The 15,435-nt window shown below is 50.5% G+C and overlaps 1 protein-coding gene across 2 annotated transcripts in view; it reads left to right on the top strand.

Moving 5' to 3' along the window:
• Nucleotides 1-13,840, top strand: part of EPHX2 (epoxide hydrolase 2) — a 77,618-nt gene extending 63,778 nt beyond the window's left edge. For both annotated transcript variants that reach the window (XM_047091919.1, XM_047091920.1), the window contains exons 13-19: nt 733-804; nt 4,045-4,078; nt 5,956-6,058; nt 6,925-6,994; nt 11,461-11,541; nt 13,143-13,201; nt 13,375-13,840. In XM_047091919.1, the coding sequence (XP_046947875.1) occupies nt 733-804; nt 4,045-4,078; nt 5,956-6,058; nt 6,925-6,994; nt 11,461-11,541; nt 13,143-13,201; nt 13,375-13,453 (498 nt within the window). In that variant the 3' untranslated portion in view covers nt 13,454-13,840. The remainder of the gene's footprint in view (nt 1-732; nt 805-4,044; nt 4,079-5,955; nt 6,059-6,924; nt 6,995-11,460; nt 11,542-13,142; nt 13,202-13,374) is intronic.
• The last annotated feature ends 1,595 nt before the right edge of the window (nt 13,841-15,435 follow it).

The following is a 15,435-nucleotide window of genomic DNA, read 5'->3' as shown; positions in this document are numbered from 1 at the left end:
TGCTGGGGAAGGGGCCCAATATCTGTGGAACTGATGAAGCAAGTTCAAGTCAGAACTAATCCAATTGTGCACAAGCCAGAGACCTGGAAACGACCAGAGCACCGTGTTAGGTGAGGCATTCTGTGTGACAACACTCCCATGAAGGGGGATACCTGGTAATTTGTCACCACAAGGGCTATGTGTCCTGGCTCTTAACAAGGCAACCTTGCTGTCCTGTCCTTTGGGAGACAGTCCGTGGGCCTGGAATAACAGTCAGTCTGTAATAATTTAGGCCCACCTCAAGGAAGTTGGTTCTGAAGTTGCCACAGCAAAATGAGATGCATGAATGGAACAATTTTTGGCTTCTTGGAATCCTTGGAACCCGTCCCTTCTCACTCCCAGCCTACTCCTGTCCAGCCCTCCCCCATTCCCATAAAAGGACGTGTAACAAGTAAGACGTTCTCATTGTAGGAATTTTGAAAAACGTAAAAAGAAAAGAAAGCAACATCCATAAACCCACCTCCCAGGGAAACCACTGTGAGCATCTTGTATTCTATTTGAAGCTTGCTTTTTTTTTTTTGTTTGTTTGTTTTAAACGCGTGTTTCAATGTGAAACCCAAACTAATGCACTTCTGATGAAACTTGGGCTGGATGGGACAGAGGCTGGGGGCTTCTGGCTGTCAATCGGATGGGGGAGGGCTCGGGTTCAGGATTTCTGCAGAGTCCTTCCTTTTGATTTCTTGTTTGTTTTAGGGAGTGGCTGAGGCCGAACTGGAACAGAACCTCAGCCGGACTTTCAAAAGCTTCTTCAGAGCAAGTGATGAGGTGAGGGTTGGGTGGGGATGGGGGTGGAGCTGGGAGCTGCAGAGGTACAAAGACCTCTGGAATGTAACCCTGGGAGGGGGCGGGGTTCTGGGGTATGGCAGGGTCTGGAAATGAGCAACTTGGCCTTCTTTCCTTTTTTTTTTTTTTTAAAGTTTATTCATTTTGCAAGAGACACAGACAGTGCAAGTGGGGAGGGACAGAGAGAAAATCCCAAGCAGGCTCCCCACTGTCAGTGCAAAGCCCCACATGGGTCTTGAACTCACGAACTATGAGATCGTGATCTGAGCCGAAATCAAGAGTCGGGTGCCTAACAGACTGAGCCACCCAGGCTCCCCAGCCTTCCACCAGGTGTAGTCAGGGTGACCGAGGTCCTCACTCTATCGGTCCCCTCATCACTGGGAAATGTTACGTCCTCCCTGTCACACACAGGTAGGACTTTGAGACTAAAGGTCAAAGAAGGGCTATAATGGCAACAGTTCAGAAATTATGCCATGACCTGCCGCTACCGGCTTCACATGCACAACTGTTTATCAAAGTCCCAAATCACTTGACATCACTAACCCTTGTCTTGGAAAGGGGCCCAGAATGCTTGGAAAGGGGCCCATAATCCCCACCTTGGAAAGGGGCCCATAATCCCCACCTGCTGTCACTGTCTCCACCGTCGTTCAGTCAGTGCCGTGAGACGTCCCCACGTTTGCCGGCTCCTCTGCTGGTTCCCGCTGGCATCTTGCCCCTTTACATTTAGTTCAACTTCTTCCTTCCTGAAGGACCTTCTTTGGTAGTTGTCTCTGTAGGAGTCTGTTGAGAGTAAACAATTTTTTGGCCTGAGAATATTTCTGTTTTGCTTTTCAGTCTTGTAGAATAGTTCATGCAAATACAGAATTCCGGGTTGCCGGAGACCAGCTCCAGCAACCAGGGGTTCCCGCAGGAAGAACGGCGTCGGTGAAAATAAAACAAAACTAAAGTAAAAAACTAAAACCAAAATAAAAAACTAACATAAAAACAAAAAGTAAAAATGGGCACAGACAACAGCAGTGTGTTGAACTAGCCGATTTATTGTAGTAAACGTGGCATTATATATGCCAGTGATTTCCTTCTGGCATACGTCTTCTATGTTTTTCTAACATTACCTAATTTTGAAAATGTTCCTATGTGTAAACAACCTTTAAGAAATAACATGGTGATTTTCCCCTAACTTTCCCACATGCCCTTTGATTATAGGTTAATTTCTTACATTGTTGCATTATGCACCTGCATTTATCTATAATCTACAAAGCATTTGCTTTGCTGTTCTCGTGAAAGGCCCTCCATTTCTCAACACCTCAAGTCGAAGGTGATGTTAGGGACATGACCTAACCACATGAGGCCAGAAGAACAATGTGTTTGCCTCCATCCTAGGTGCCAAAAAAGGGGCTGAAAAAGCCTTAGAAACCCATGCCTCATACATTCTCAGAGAGACAATGCACCTAGGAACTAATGAACCATGAGGTACCTTAACCAACTAGCTTCAGTCATCATCTGGAATGCCTCCGGGGGGCCAGGTGGGCCTAGGGGTTGAAGTCACCTGTGCCCAGAGATACACTCCTTAGTTGCCGGAGTGAGGCTTTCAAAACCCGTATGTCTCTCCTTTACAGGCCCTCTTTGCTGGCAAATGTATGAGGCTATCCTTCCTGTAAGTAGAGGAGTCTCCATAGGGGATGGCAAGGGCTAAACGTAAGGCCGCACAATTTCTTGCGGAACCTTATTTTCTTCCCTGATGGTTCTTTTCCCAGGAGGCCTGCCGAGGGCAATTCCCCAACAGACAATACCCCAGGTAGTTTTAAGGCCAAATTACCTAAAAGCGGGAGTACAAGAAGCTTTGGGCTGCCTTGCAGTCACCAATCCGTCCATAGCCCGGGCCCTGCCGTCAGGCTGGGATAGCTTGGCTTCCAGCACCTGGTAGAAGCTCCTGTCATTGCTTATGAAAAATCAGCCTGAGGTCTGCCCTCTTGTATTCAGTGGTGTCTGATCTGCAGTTGAATACATCTTTGAAGTTTTCTTTTTAATGTCGATGAACGGGTTTTTTGTTTTGTTTTTTTTGTATGAAAGTTGTATGTCGTTCTTTTTCAAATCGTTCTGATCTCTTATGATACAGTCTTATTCTATTCTTGTCTAGTTCCTTCTTTTATGTCTTTAGTGCTTAACATTAAGTATACTCACTTTTTCATTCTCTCTCTCTCTTCAAGTTCTGTTATTTGATGTTCTTGAAGACTCTTATTTTGCCGTTTGCTATGTTTGCTGTCTCTTGCAATGGGGCGTGTGAGAGAGAGAGAGAGTTTTACCGTTTTGCTTTGTGAGCTCATCTTCAGCAGCACTGAATCTGCACCAGTCTGCTTCAGCTGGGATTGAGAAAAGACTGTCCTGTGCTTTCGCATTTGCTGCTTCTGCCTGGCATCCTGGTGGCATTACCAGCCTAGGCTCACTTTTCTTGTTGTTTACTTTGTGTCTTGGGGGTTTCCAGATCACGCAGATAGAGCAAACTCAAATCCAGACACCTCTGAAGGCAGGCCTACAGCCATGAGTTCCTCGGAGACCTTTCCATGGTTTCCTCTTAGAACCAAACTGAAATGGAACAACGCCCTTCACGTTTGCTCTGCATGATGGGTGGATTTTTTTCTAGTCCACCCCTTTACTGAAGACTGCAGATTTACTGGATTCATAGTGGAGGGGCAGGGAGTATCTCTCTTTTTAATTTTGTTTAATGTTTATTTATTTATTTGGGGGAGGAGGAAGGGCAGAGAGAGAGACAGACAGAATCCCGAGCAAGCTCCACGCTGTCAGTGCAGAGCCCGACTCGGAGCCTGATCTCACGAACCATGAGATCATGACCTGAGCTGAAATCAAGAGTCAGACGCTTAACCAACTGAGCCACCCAGGCGCCCCAGAGAGTGTCTCATTTTTAACTTCTGGCCCGTCATAGATCTCAGGTCTCATCTCTTGTTCCCATTGGTTGTGTCAACCCAAGTTCTTACACTACCAAGACCTGCAGGCACCCGGGGGCAGCCTTGGCACAGAGCCGTGGCCATTAGCCACATCTGCTTTGACCCCTGAGGATGTGTCTCGCTCTCCTGGGAGTTTAGTATGTTTGTGTAACCTGATGGCACTTTTAGGTCTTTGGTTGTGACCAGGTTTACAGATGACCCGTTCCAGCATATTTCTTTTCTTCCCCCACGATGACATTTCTAACTCTCCTCCATACAGGCTTTTCTCTCCATGAGCAGAGTCCGCGAAATGGGTAAGAGAGGTTCTTAGGAGGGAAGGGGGACGGGAGGATCATGGCAGGAATCAGCTAAACGTGACACGAGTGTCCATCTGACCTCTATGAGCAGACGCAGCCACCCACTAGCTCTGAACGGTGACTTGCTTAACATGGGTCCCCACTGGTGACTAGCGCTCACCCTAGCCCTGGGCTGACCACACGGCCTTGTGCCTTGGTTCCTTTCCCCCAGGGGACTTTGGGCCCAAGGTCTTAAACAGCAAGAGCTTAGAGGACTCTTAAAGCTCATCGGGGTAATCCCACCTTCTGCTGATAAGGGACCAAGACCTAAGATAGGAACTGACGTTTGCAAGATCACCTGGTGCACACAGGGCTGGGGCCGGAGTCAGGCTGGACCCCCAAGCCAGAACCCCTCTGTCATAATCCACTGGCCCTCCCTCCATCCCTGTACTGTGTTGCTGTCATTTCCAGTACCCCCACATGACGACCATCCTTGTTCTCCCTCCTGGCTGTATGTAAGTGAAGAGTCAGAGCCCAGAACCATCTGGAGCTCATCCCGTGGCTCCCAGATCCAGCCCTGTTCCCATGGAACCTTGCCTTGCCAGTATGCACCTGTATTTTCATTAACGACGATGATCGTTGCCACTTGTTTGAGCACCTACTGTGTGCATCCAACACTGACCCAGCCCCCTTTAGATATTTATGTTCCTCAGGACATCCTTTAAAAATCCCCTTGTTATCACTGTTCTACAGATGAGGAGAATGGAGCTCAGAAGAGTTAAGGAACTCGTTCAGAGTGGCTAGGCTGGGCTTAAAGTCCTCCTACCCTGAAGGCCAAGGTCTTCTCACTGGTCAAGAACATCTTCCCCCTCCCACCCTCCCTCCCTCTCTCCCTCTCTCTCTTTCCTCTTTCATGCACCTGCTCATGCCTTCATTCCCCAAGCATTGGGAGCCCACGCTTGATGTGAGGCAGGGCAGATATCCAGACGCACAGAGCATGGTCACTGCTCTCAGGGAGCCCACAGTCTCTTGGGGAGGCAGATAGCACTAGTAAAGTGAGGGGAGCAGGTGGGGGCTCTTCCGGAGATGCTGAACGAGCCAGAAGCGCCAGCCTGGCGGGGGAGGCACTCTGATCGCGTACCCCTGTGATACATCTCGCAAAAGCCTGCCTCGCCCAGTTCCTATCCCTTGGAGGCTTCAAGAACCTGAAAATAGTGAGTCATCCCTCTTCAAGTGCCAACGTTAATAGCCCTTGTGACTGTCCTCTGTGAAATAGCAGTGGCCCCTGGGCTGCCCGTGGTCGTCACAAGGTCACCGTCATGGGGACTGGGGACTGCCAGGACACAGTGCACACCTCTGAAAACAAGATAGGATTCCACACTGTGCAAAGGACCGTGAGCACGCAGAAGGCAACAGAATGCCTGCTGCCTGCCCTGGATCTTCCTCTGGGCTGGGAGCAAAATCAGCACACATTTACGAGAGTTCTGAGAGTCAGTGGGGGTATCTCAAGTTAAACTATTTAGAAAAGGTGTAGTCTGGGGGAGAGGGTTGCTGGAAGGGCCGGTAGGTCCTGGGTAAACAAGAAATAGGGTCACCTTGGAGTTATTGTGAGTTTCTGAAGGAGAGGGACATGGTTTGTCCTGGAAGGGGAGGTCTGTGTGTGATATCATTGGGTTCCAAGATGACAGGGCATGGATTTAGAGCTTGGGAGGAGATGGGCTCACTGTGGAGAAGGAGGAGAGAAAGAATGAATGAAGGAGCATGAGAACCTTCCCTGTGAGTTCAGATGTGACATGAGAGGCAGTTGGGTGCCCAACGTCAGCTGGGAACACGCTGGAGTTAGAACTCAGGTGCCTGGCCCAGAGCTCCGAGAGCAGACAAGTGGCTTTTTGCAGGAGGACTCTTTGTGAGAACCCCAGAGGAGCCCAGCCTCAGCCACATCGTCACCGAGGAGGACATCCAGTTCTATGTGCAGCAGTTCAAGAAGTCTGGTTTCAGGTAAAGAGAACGGGGCCCCAAACAGCGAAGAGACATGATCAGCAAAGAGGGTTACGGGGTGAGGCCGGCCGTCCTCCTGCGAATGCTCGGCCAGCTTCTGCTTGAACCCCTCCAGTGTCGGGAGGCTCACTCCTGAAAATACTCCACCTGCTCTAGTTTGGGATAACTCAGTTTCCTCCCTCTTGTGCTTATGGGCTCCCTCAGAACAGACGGTTAAAAACATTTTTTTTTCCATCATGAGCCCTGAGAGAAGCAGATGACAGCTCTGGGTTCTTTCTTCAGAAAAACACAAAAGGCTACATAAACACAGACGTTGCATACATCTTCAGGGGAGGGTTATAGACCTCTCAGGTTGTTGGGTTTTGCGTTTGTATTAAGGATTGGGAGAGTGTTCAGGGACAGCCCCTGGCCATCCTTACCTGTCCAGAGAGGCATCGTTGAGCTACCTCTCTACGTCCCATTGGAAGGAGGGCACCTCCCGAAGTTTCTTTTCAGTAGGTTCCCTGGGGCAAGGGAGCAGCTTCTGGATGGTGAGAGCACTAAACGGAGCTCCCCGTGATCTAACCCAGCAGCCCCCCCGAGAATGTGGGCCAGTTTCTGCATGTTTCCGGAAGCCCACTTCAGAGGCTGGCAGCCCTCTCAGCCGAGCCCTGAATGCCGGCACTAGGCCTTGCTCGTTAAAACATGGCAAGTGCGTTGGGCCACCAGACGTGACCCCTGGGCTCCGTCCTCTCCCCTCCCCTGCAGAAACCTTTGCTCCCACTGGGAAGACCCGCTGTTCAGAGCTGGCTCCCGGTGGGGTCTGTACCATAGTCATCTACTAAAAGCCTTCCTGTTTTTGTTCCCCTGATCGTCCCCACCCCCAGGGGTCCCCTAAACTGGTATCGAAATGTGGATGTAAACTGGAAGTGGGGCTGCACAGGTTTGGGACGAAAGGTAAGTGCTGGTTCAGGGTGGTTGCCCCCCCCCCCACCCCGCCCGCCCCTGGACTTCTCATTGGCCCAGTTAATCTGCCCTTTGGTCAGAGTTGGGGGGATGGGCAGGACAGACTGACTTGCTGTCCTCCTTTCTGCCCTTCCCCTCCCTCCACTCAAGGGGGAAGTGAGTGCCTCGACTAGGGCTTTCACTGATGCTTTCCCTGAAATGGTAGAGGGTGGCATGCGGGCAGAGCAGGGGACTGTCCGGGTGCCCGCGGCATCCGTGTGGAAGGCCCACGTCTCCTGATGGCGCCCCAGGTCAGGGCAGATGGTCCAGGATGACTCCCAGAGGTGAGGAGGGTCACACAGAGCCCCCATTTCACAGAAGGAGCCTGAGGCACTTTCAGAGACACAGGCTTTAGCCTCTGGCTGTGTCACCTTTGTCCAAGTCCACCTGAGTCAAGCAGAAGGTGGGTTTCCAATCTCTGGGTCTGCAGAGGGAATACAGGTGTGCCCCACTTTTTTGAAAGATCGCTTTTACGAAAGACCTCCATTCGGAGCTGTTTTCGCTAACTGAAAGAAATCCAAAGAGGATTTTCACTTGTGGGAAAAAAAGCATCCAGCATCTCTTTTGCAACGACTCATTTTAGAGGCAGTGCGCAAGCGAGAGCGGCCCCGCCAAGCCCCTTCCCCAGGAACTCCCCTCAGCATCTCAGCATCAAGCCGCCATGGCCTTGAACCGTGTCTCTGAGCATCTGGGCTTTATGTTGGTCTGTTTTGTGTATCTGTTAGCAAGATGTTTCCATCAGAAATGCCTGAGAGGTTATTTGGAGGGTCTGGGAGTGTTCAAACAGTTTTCCTTATACATTAGTGGTGATTGCTTCTTCACTTTACGCCACTTTGGCTTACGGGAGCTTTCACAGGAGTGCTCCACCTTTGGATAGCCGGGGAAACCTGTAATGGCATTCATAGTTTACATTCAAAACATTGAAAACCGGGGCGCCTGGGTGGCTCAGTCGGTTAAGCATCTGACTCTTGATTGCAGCTCAGGTCATGATCTCACAGGTTCGTGGGTTCGAACCCCATGTCGGCCTCCTCACACTAATGGTGTGGAGCCTGCTTGGGATTCTCTCCCTCTCTCTCTCCCTCTCTGCCCTTCCCACGCACACTCTCTCAAAATAAATAAACAAACTTAAAAAGTTAAGAACCTATGGGAAATTGCATTTTCGCATTCCTCAGCTCACTCAGTAGCCCTGGTTTTCTCATCAAGTCACTGGAACTGAACACCCTCTACGTGCTAGGCACTATGGTGGACCTTAGGGATACGATGGCAGATAAAATACATGAGGCCCATCGGGTGCCTGGGTGGCTTAGTCAGTTGAATGTCTGACTTGATTTCAGCTCAGGTCATGATCCCAGGGTCATGGGATCGAGCCCCATGTTGGGCTCCGCACGGAGGGTGGAGCCTGCTTAAAATTCTCTCTCTCTCTCCCTCTCTCTCTCTCTCTCCCTCAAAACAAAAGAAAACAAAACTAAAAACAGATGAGGTGCTGACCTCATGGGGTCAGGCAATAGAGCATGGAACATAGTTAAGAGCACACTGGGCAGCAGGTTGGCCTGGGATCTAATCCCTGTGTGCCCTTGCGTAAGGCACTTATCCACTCTGTTCTCCATTGCCACTTATGGGAATGACAGGAATAGTTCCTAGCACATAGTAGTAGTTCAGTGAAGGCCCATTATCTTTGACTCCCTCACCTGTGACTGACAAAAATGACAAAGCCATGGGTTGGTAGGCAAAATCTCTTGCAACATGGAGGTGCCTAATGGCAGAGTCTTTGGGAAGGTGAACCCCAATGGCGCTAACATTGGAAACCCATTCTTCTACAGATACCTTTCAGATCTTCCTTCTCCCCCACCTCCTCTCATGCCCCCACAACCAGTTTACATTTTGACTGGGAATATTCTGGAGTTTATAGCAGCCTTAGGATTAGTTTCAGCAATAAAACCACTTTTTTGTTGGTGTTCATTCAACCTATTCCCTTTTTTTTTTCTTATTTATTTATTTATTTATTTATTTTATTTAATCCAAGTTCATGAACACGTAGTATAATCATGGTTTCAGGAGTAGAATTTAGTGATTGATCACTTCTGTATAACACCCAGTGCTCATCACAAGTGCCCTCCTGAATGCCCATCACCCATTTAGCCCATCCCCCTACCCAAAACCCCAGCAGCAACCCTCAGTTCTCTGTGTTTAAGACTCTCTTATGGGTTGTCTCCATCTCTGTTTTTGTCTTACTTTTGCTTCCCTTCCCCTATGTTCATGTGTTTTCTTAAATTCCACAAATGAGTGAAATCATAGGATTGTCTTTCTCTGACTTCTTTTGCTCAGCGTAATACACTCTAGTTCCATCATGTAGCAACAAAATCACTTTTGAACATCGCTGGTCCTTTATCATTTGGCAGTGAGAAGCATGCAGTTCTGTACATTGGTAAAAACTAGTAAAAGTCCCTTAACCAGGGACAAATCGAAGCTGTTTGACAATTATAACGGTGGAGGGAGAACAAAGAGGATAAATGGAGGCTTTCTCCACCCCACAGTGTCCTGTCAGTAGATGAAAGTGAAGTCCTTTCTGCTGCCACTAATGTCGGGCTGATAACAGCTGTGGCTGACCCATTCACTTCCTGGATTCTTGGCTGACCTTTTAAAGCATCCACTTAATTCAAAGAAAAGGAATATTGATCTCTATCCGAGGCATCTTTCCTCCTTTCTGGTGTCATCTATTCCATTCTGTCAAAAACCAAAATTCAACGGAGTAAATCTGAAGATCCAATTGGCCTTATTAAATGGCTCATGAAATTAGGCAGCATCCTTTCAAGCAAGTAGAGGGGTGCTCAAAGCGAAAGGGTTTTTCGGAAGGAGGGGTGGGGCGAGAAAGGTATAAGCAAAAGAAAAGAGACCATTTTTTCAGGCAAGGTCGCGTTCCCTTAGGGGAAAGAGCAGGGGTCTTATGCACATTCCCTCAGCTTCCTATGGGGTAAGGGGAGAACCCGTGTGACAGATTACCTCCTTGGTGCTAATCAATAAATTCCTGCCTAACCAGCTAAGACATTTCTGGGGGAGGTTGAAACTGCAATTAGGTATTAAGCTCCAGTTTAATGACTTGGCCTGGCCCAAGTGACACCGTGTGGGGCCTATGGTTTTCTTCTTACAGTTCTGTAAATACCAGACACACAGAGTGGGCCAGTAGAAGTGTTCTTACATCTACGCACACATGCACACAAAACCCGTGTGGGTCACGACACTGCTGACTCTACTCGTCTTAGAAAAACCTAGTCTTACCCTCCTGTGTGTCTCTTAACACAAAACACTTCACGCTTCTGGTCACCAGATGTGTGAGGGTTTTCCTCCACCGAGCAATTTTCTGCATCACCACAATTCAATTCCGTTCTGACACTGTCTCCCTGGAGATAGCGTCGGATCCCACAGGTAAGGGCTGGGTCCTACAGGACTGCCCCCGCCCCCCTGCCGCCCCGCTTCAGATGCCAATCACAAGTCCAGGTGGTTACCTCTGCTTCTGAGGTTCCCGTGCCTCCCTCCTCAGGTTCGATTCATTTGCTAGGGTGGCTCCCACAACTCAGGGAGACACGTTTGCCAGTTTGTTAAAGTAGATGACAAAGGATTCAGATGAACAGCCAGATGGAGAGATACATAGAGTGAGGTCTGGGAGGGGCCCAAGCACTTCTTGGGCTTCTGTCCCTGCGGAGTTGGGGTACATCACCCCTCCCACTGTAGATGTGTTTGCCAGTGTGGAAGCTACCCAAACCCATCCTATTGGTGTTTTATGGATTTTAATGGAGGCTTACTCATGTAGGCACGATCAATTATTAACTCCATTTCCAGCCCCTCTGTCCTCTCTAGAGAATGGGGGCTGGGGCTGAAAAGCCTAAGCTTCTGATCACGGCTGGCTCGGCTAGTCTTTGTGGTGACCAGCCCCATCCAGTCCCCACCCAGGAGCCCACCCAGAGTCCCCACAGTAGAACAAAAGATACCCCTGGTGCTCTTATCACTTTGGAATTTACAAGGGTTTGAGGAACCCTGTGTCAGGCAAGGATGGGATCAAAAGACCAAATATTAGAACAAGAGATGCTGCTATCATTCTTATCACCTAGAAAAGTACAAGGGTTTCAGGAGCCCTGTGCCAGGAACAGGGGCAGAGAAAAACCTATGTATTTTCTGTCACCTCACACCATCATCTGAGATCCCCAGTAATAGTGCAAAACTGGGGAAACAAAGCCAGGACCACAGCAGCACCACAGGGGGTCTTTCTGGGGGATGTTAATCATGGGGGAAGCCACAAAGCAGGGAAATGAAGTACCCTGTCCTTGTCCTGGGAGAGGGAAGGCCTCAGCTATGGAGGGGCACAAGAAGGGACCGTTCCGTCCCTTCTCTGCCTGCCTCTGCTTCCTGGTACCCTCCCCTAGATCCTGATTCCGGCTCTGATGGTGACCGCGGAGAAGGACGTCGTGCTCACTCCGGAGATGTCCAAGCATATGGAGGACTGGGTAAGCCAACAGTCCTGCACTGGGGTCATCAGTGCTTCCCGGGAGAGGGCGCAGGCCTCACGGAGGAAAGATGGCAGCTGGGGACACAGAGCCGGAGATCCGGTAAAGCACTTGGTTCTTCATCAGTAGGATCCCTGCCACCTCATAGGAGCAGCAGTCCTGACTGATGCGTTCTTTCCCCTGCACTGATGTGGCCTGTCATTTACTCACTCGTGCTTTACTCACTCATGCATTCATTCATTCACTCATTCATTTCATGGGCTTTTACTGGGCACTTGTGTTAGCACAGTGCTAGATTCTGGGAAGGTAAGGGTGAATAAGACGCAGACCCCACCCTTGGGGAGCTCGCTGTCCTGCAGTTCATCCCAGACGCAGGAGAGAGGTGAAGAGGGCTCCTTAGGGAAGGAGGTCTTCACAGAGGTGCTGACCACTGCGTCTGGCCTTGGCGAACGACTGAGGCTTGCCCCGCAGAGAGAACAGAAGACAGGGTGAGAGGCAAGGAGCATGCAGGGCTTACTTGGAGAATGGTAGGAGCTCCGTAAGACTGGAAGATTCTGCTGAGCCCACCGGGCCAGACCGCGCTTTGTAGGCCCATAGGCGTGAGCCATTGAAGGGGATTGACAGGTGACAAACCTGCAGTTTGGAAGCTCACTCTGCCACAAGCGTGGGGGTTGGTAGGGACTGGGGAGGCTTGCAGGTGGGGTAGCTGGGCTGGCTCATTGGATCCTGCCTAGCTAGCTGCCGGGAGCGGTCCGTCCGCACTCGGCTGTGGCTTCGTTGGCATCATCAGGCACAGCAGACAGTGTGTAGGGTGGGACGCTGCCAAGGACACGCTTCTGGTGGGCCCTGGACCCAGCTGATGGAGGGGCTGAGCCCACGGGGCCGGGGGGGGGGGGGGCGGGGCTCGTTTTCTCTAGCACCAACCCTTGAAGATTTCTGTAGAATTTCCAGTTCTTTGGCTGGCCCTTTCCCGCCCTGGCCACTGACTGCTAACCTCGCCGAGGCTTAGGCCCGGAAGGGGCCGTCCTCGCCTCTGGGAGGAAAGCCACATTCCGTTCCCAGCATTTTCTGCATTGGGTTGCACAGTTCAAGGCTCGTGTCAGGAGGGAGCCTGCATGTGCCAAGGGCAGTGCTGCTGCGCCCTCTCCCTCTTTGGGGCTTGCTATGGTGACCCACTGTGGGGGTTCAGGGTCCAAAAGAGGGGGACTCAGTCATGTCTGTGTGGCGAGAGCCAAACAACCAGGCGTTTTCCAGACAGTGAACAAGCTGCGTCCTGATAATTCTAAAGAGAAGCAACTTGTTTCGATGAGTACAAACAAGTCAGCCCTGAATTTGAATCTTCACTCAGCCACTCTGTGTGACCTTGGATAGGTTACCTAGCTTCTCTGAGCCTTCATCTTACCCCATAGGATCACGGTCAAGGTTAGAGAAGGCAATGCACGTAGACTACCCGGCACATAGTAGGAGTTCAGTAAATGCCCATTCCTTTCTTAAATAATGCAAGGATTTTTGGGGAGGGTGGCCTGTGGGGAGCACTAACCTAAAACGAGAGCCACCTGTGTTCTGCCACTTACTTTTCGGGGGGGGGGGGTTTCTTCCAGATCCCCTACCTGAAAAGGGGACACATTTTGGATTGCGGACACTGGACACAGATGGAGAAGTAAGGAGATGTGGCGGGGGTGGGGAGACCCCTGGGTGGGGGAGACTGGGACTTCCTGTTTACCTCCAATAAGGGCTTTCCTGGCCTTGCCATTCACTTCATCACCTCTGCTCTCACATGCCTGCGGTGAGTGGGTCCTGACAGGTGTGAATTGCCCTCTGTTTCCTTCCCAGGCCCACCGAGTTGAATCGGATCCTCATTGAGTGGCTGGAGACGGATGCCAGGGACCCACCAGTGGTCTTGAAGCTTTAGGGCATGGCGTGTGCCAGCCCCCCAGCAGGCCTGCAAGCCCTTCCTCTGCTGGGCTTGGAACCCAGAGGAAGTCTTTCCGGCACCTCTTGTAACCGGCAGCATCATTCCAACGGGGTTTACTCTGCAGAGTGGTTTCCTTTAAATGAAGAGAGTCAAATCTGACATAATTTTAGATACAGGAAAAATCACATCTGATTCATTCTCCAGGTGTAAAGGTGTTACTTTCTCTCTTAAGAGTGGCTTACAGTGTTCTATAGGCGACAAAACGGGATGGCCAGGGGTGATTTCTCTTTGACTAACCAATCATGGTTCGGCAGCAAAATCTGTTAATTTTGAAGCACATCAGCTGAGATTGGAACTCGTTGGTCTAATAAAGCTCAAACATTCCGTGAGGCTGGCGTTTGTGTTCTGGGAGGAAGACAGAGCGAGGGTGGTAGTCCTGTCTGTCGCCTTTGAGTGAGTGTGTGTCCCTCTGTTCTTGAGTCTCTGAGGCACTGCGTGATCTAGAGCGGCGGTGTCCAGTGAAACGTTCTCTTTTTCTTTTATTTAAAACACTTTTTTTAACAGTTACTTATTTTTGAGAGAAAGAGCGTGAGCACAAGTGAGGGAGGGGCAGAGAGGTGACAGAGGATCCCAAGCAGCCTCCACGCTGTGAGTGCAGAGCTCGATGCGGGGCCCTAACTCACGAACCTCGAGATCGTGACCTGAGATCAAGCCTCAGCTGCTTAACCAACTGAGCCACCCAGGCGCCCCTGTGCAGTGGAACTTTCTGAGATGAGAGAAATGGTCTGTTCTGTGCTGTTGGACGGAGAAGCCATCGGCCACGTGCAGCAGCCACGTGCCCTCGACACAGTATGCTCACATACGTGCACGTGGCCTGAGCCCTTGAATGTGGAAAATGAGCACGAGGAAGTGAATTTCTCCTTTAATTGTAATTAGTATAAACCTGAATGGTCACGTCTGGCAGCAGCTGCCATGCGTCTCAGAGCAGACCCAGAACTTCCCTCCAGCTGTACCTTCCCCAGCCACATCCAGAAGCTGCGTCTCACTGGATCTGTCCCCTCCAGTTGTGCCCCCCTGCCCCTCCCACTGACCGGCTCCAAGCCCAGAACCTCTGGCTCAGAGCCCTGCAGCACGGCCTCCTAACTGGTCTCCCTGCACAGAGTCTGATCTGAACGTATCAGGGCCTCCCACTGTCCCCAAATAAAGGCCCCTCACCCCCAGCCGGCCCTGATCACTCCCAGATTCCTAAATGCTCTCCAAAGTCACCACCCCTCAAGTCTCTGCATGCACCCTGCCAATTCTCCTTGACCCTGCACCCCGGCGTATGGGTCTTTTTGCTTGCAGGACTCCTGCCTGCCACCTCCTCCAGCAAGTCCCCGGAGTGGCCTGTGTGCCTTTTCTCCCTTCCCCAGAGACCGGTGTGCTCACAGGTGTATGTGCACCTCCCTCGCTGTCCATTCTATAGGGAGGGCTTGAGGGCAGAGGTGGTATCTTTAAGCTGAACTATGTGGAGTATAAATTAACCTGGCAAAAAAGGGTGTGTGTGTGTAGAAGGCAAGGGAAAGGTTAGAAACGTTAGCTGCTATCATTATTAAGTATGTCTGCATGCCTTAGAGCCTTCTATATATCACCTCTTCTTCCCATTTAACAGATGGGAAAGCTGAGGTTCCGGTAGCTTGCCCGAGGTCACTTGGTTGGTTGGAGGCAGAGCCTAGATTCAGGCTCACTCTGGTCCCAAAGGCTGAGGTCCTACCAAAAATCTCCTTTCTGAATCTGGAGTCAGATTCCCTGGACGAGACTCCCGATACGTCACTTTCTAATGTGTCACCTCAAGAAAGGCTTTCTTGTGCCTCAGTTTCCTCAGCTGTAAAGGGTGCATGAATAGTACCAGACTCAGGTGATTCTGAGTACCAAATCAGTTAACGGATGCAGGGACCTGGAACAGCACCGGGCACGAGGAAACGCTGTGGAAGTTTTAG

This window comes from Lynx rufus, unplaced genomic scaffold (assembly GCF_022079265.1).
Source record: "Lynx rufus isolate CCGP_SWC_20201006 ecotype Redwood Valley unplaced genomic scaffold, mLynRuf1.p SCAF_3, whole genome shotgun sequence".
Lineage (NCBI taxonomy): Eukaryota > Metazoa > Chordata > Mammalia > Carnivora > Felidae > Lynx > Lynx rufus.
The sequence above is the reverse complement of the archived record's forward strand: the minus strand, read 5'-3'. Positions and strand labels throughout refer to the sequence as shown.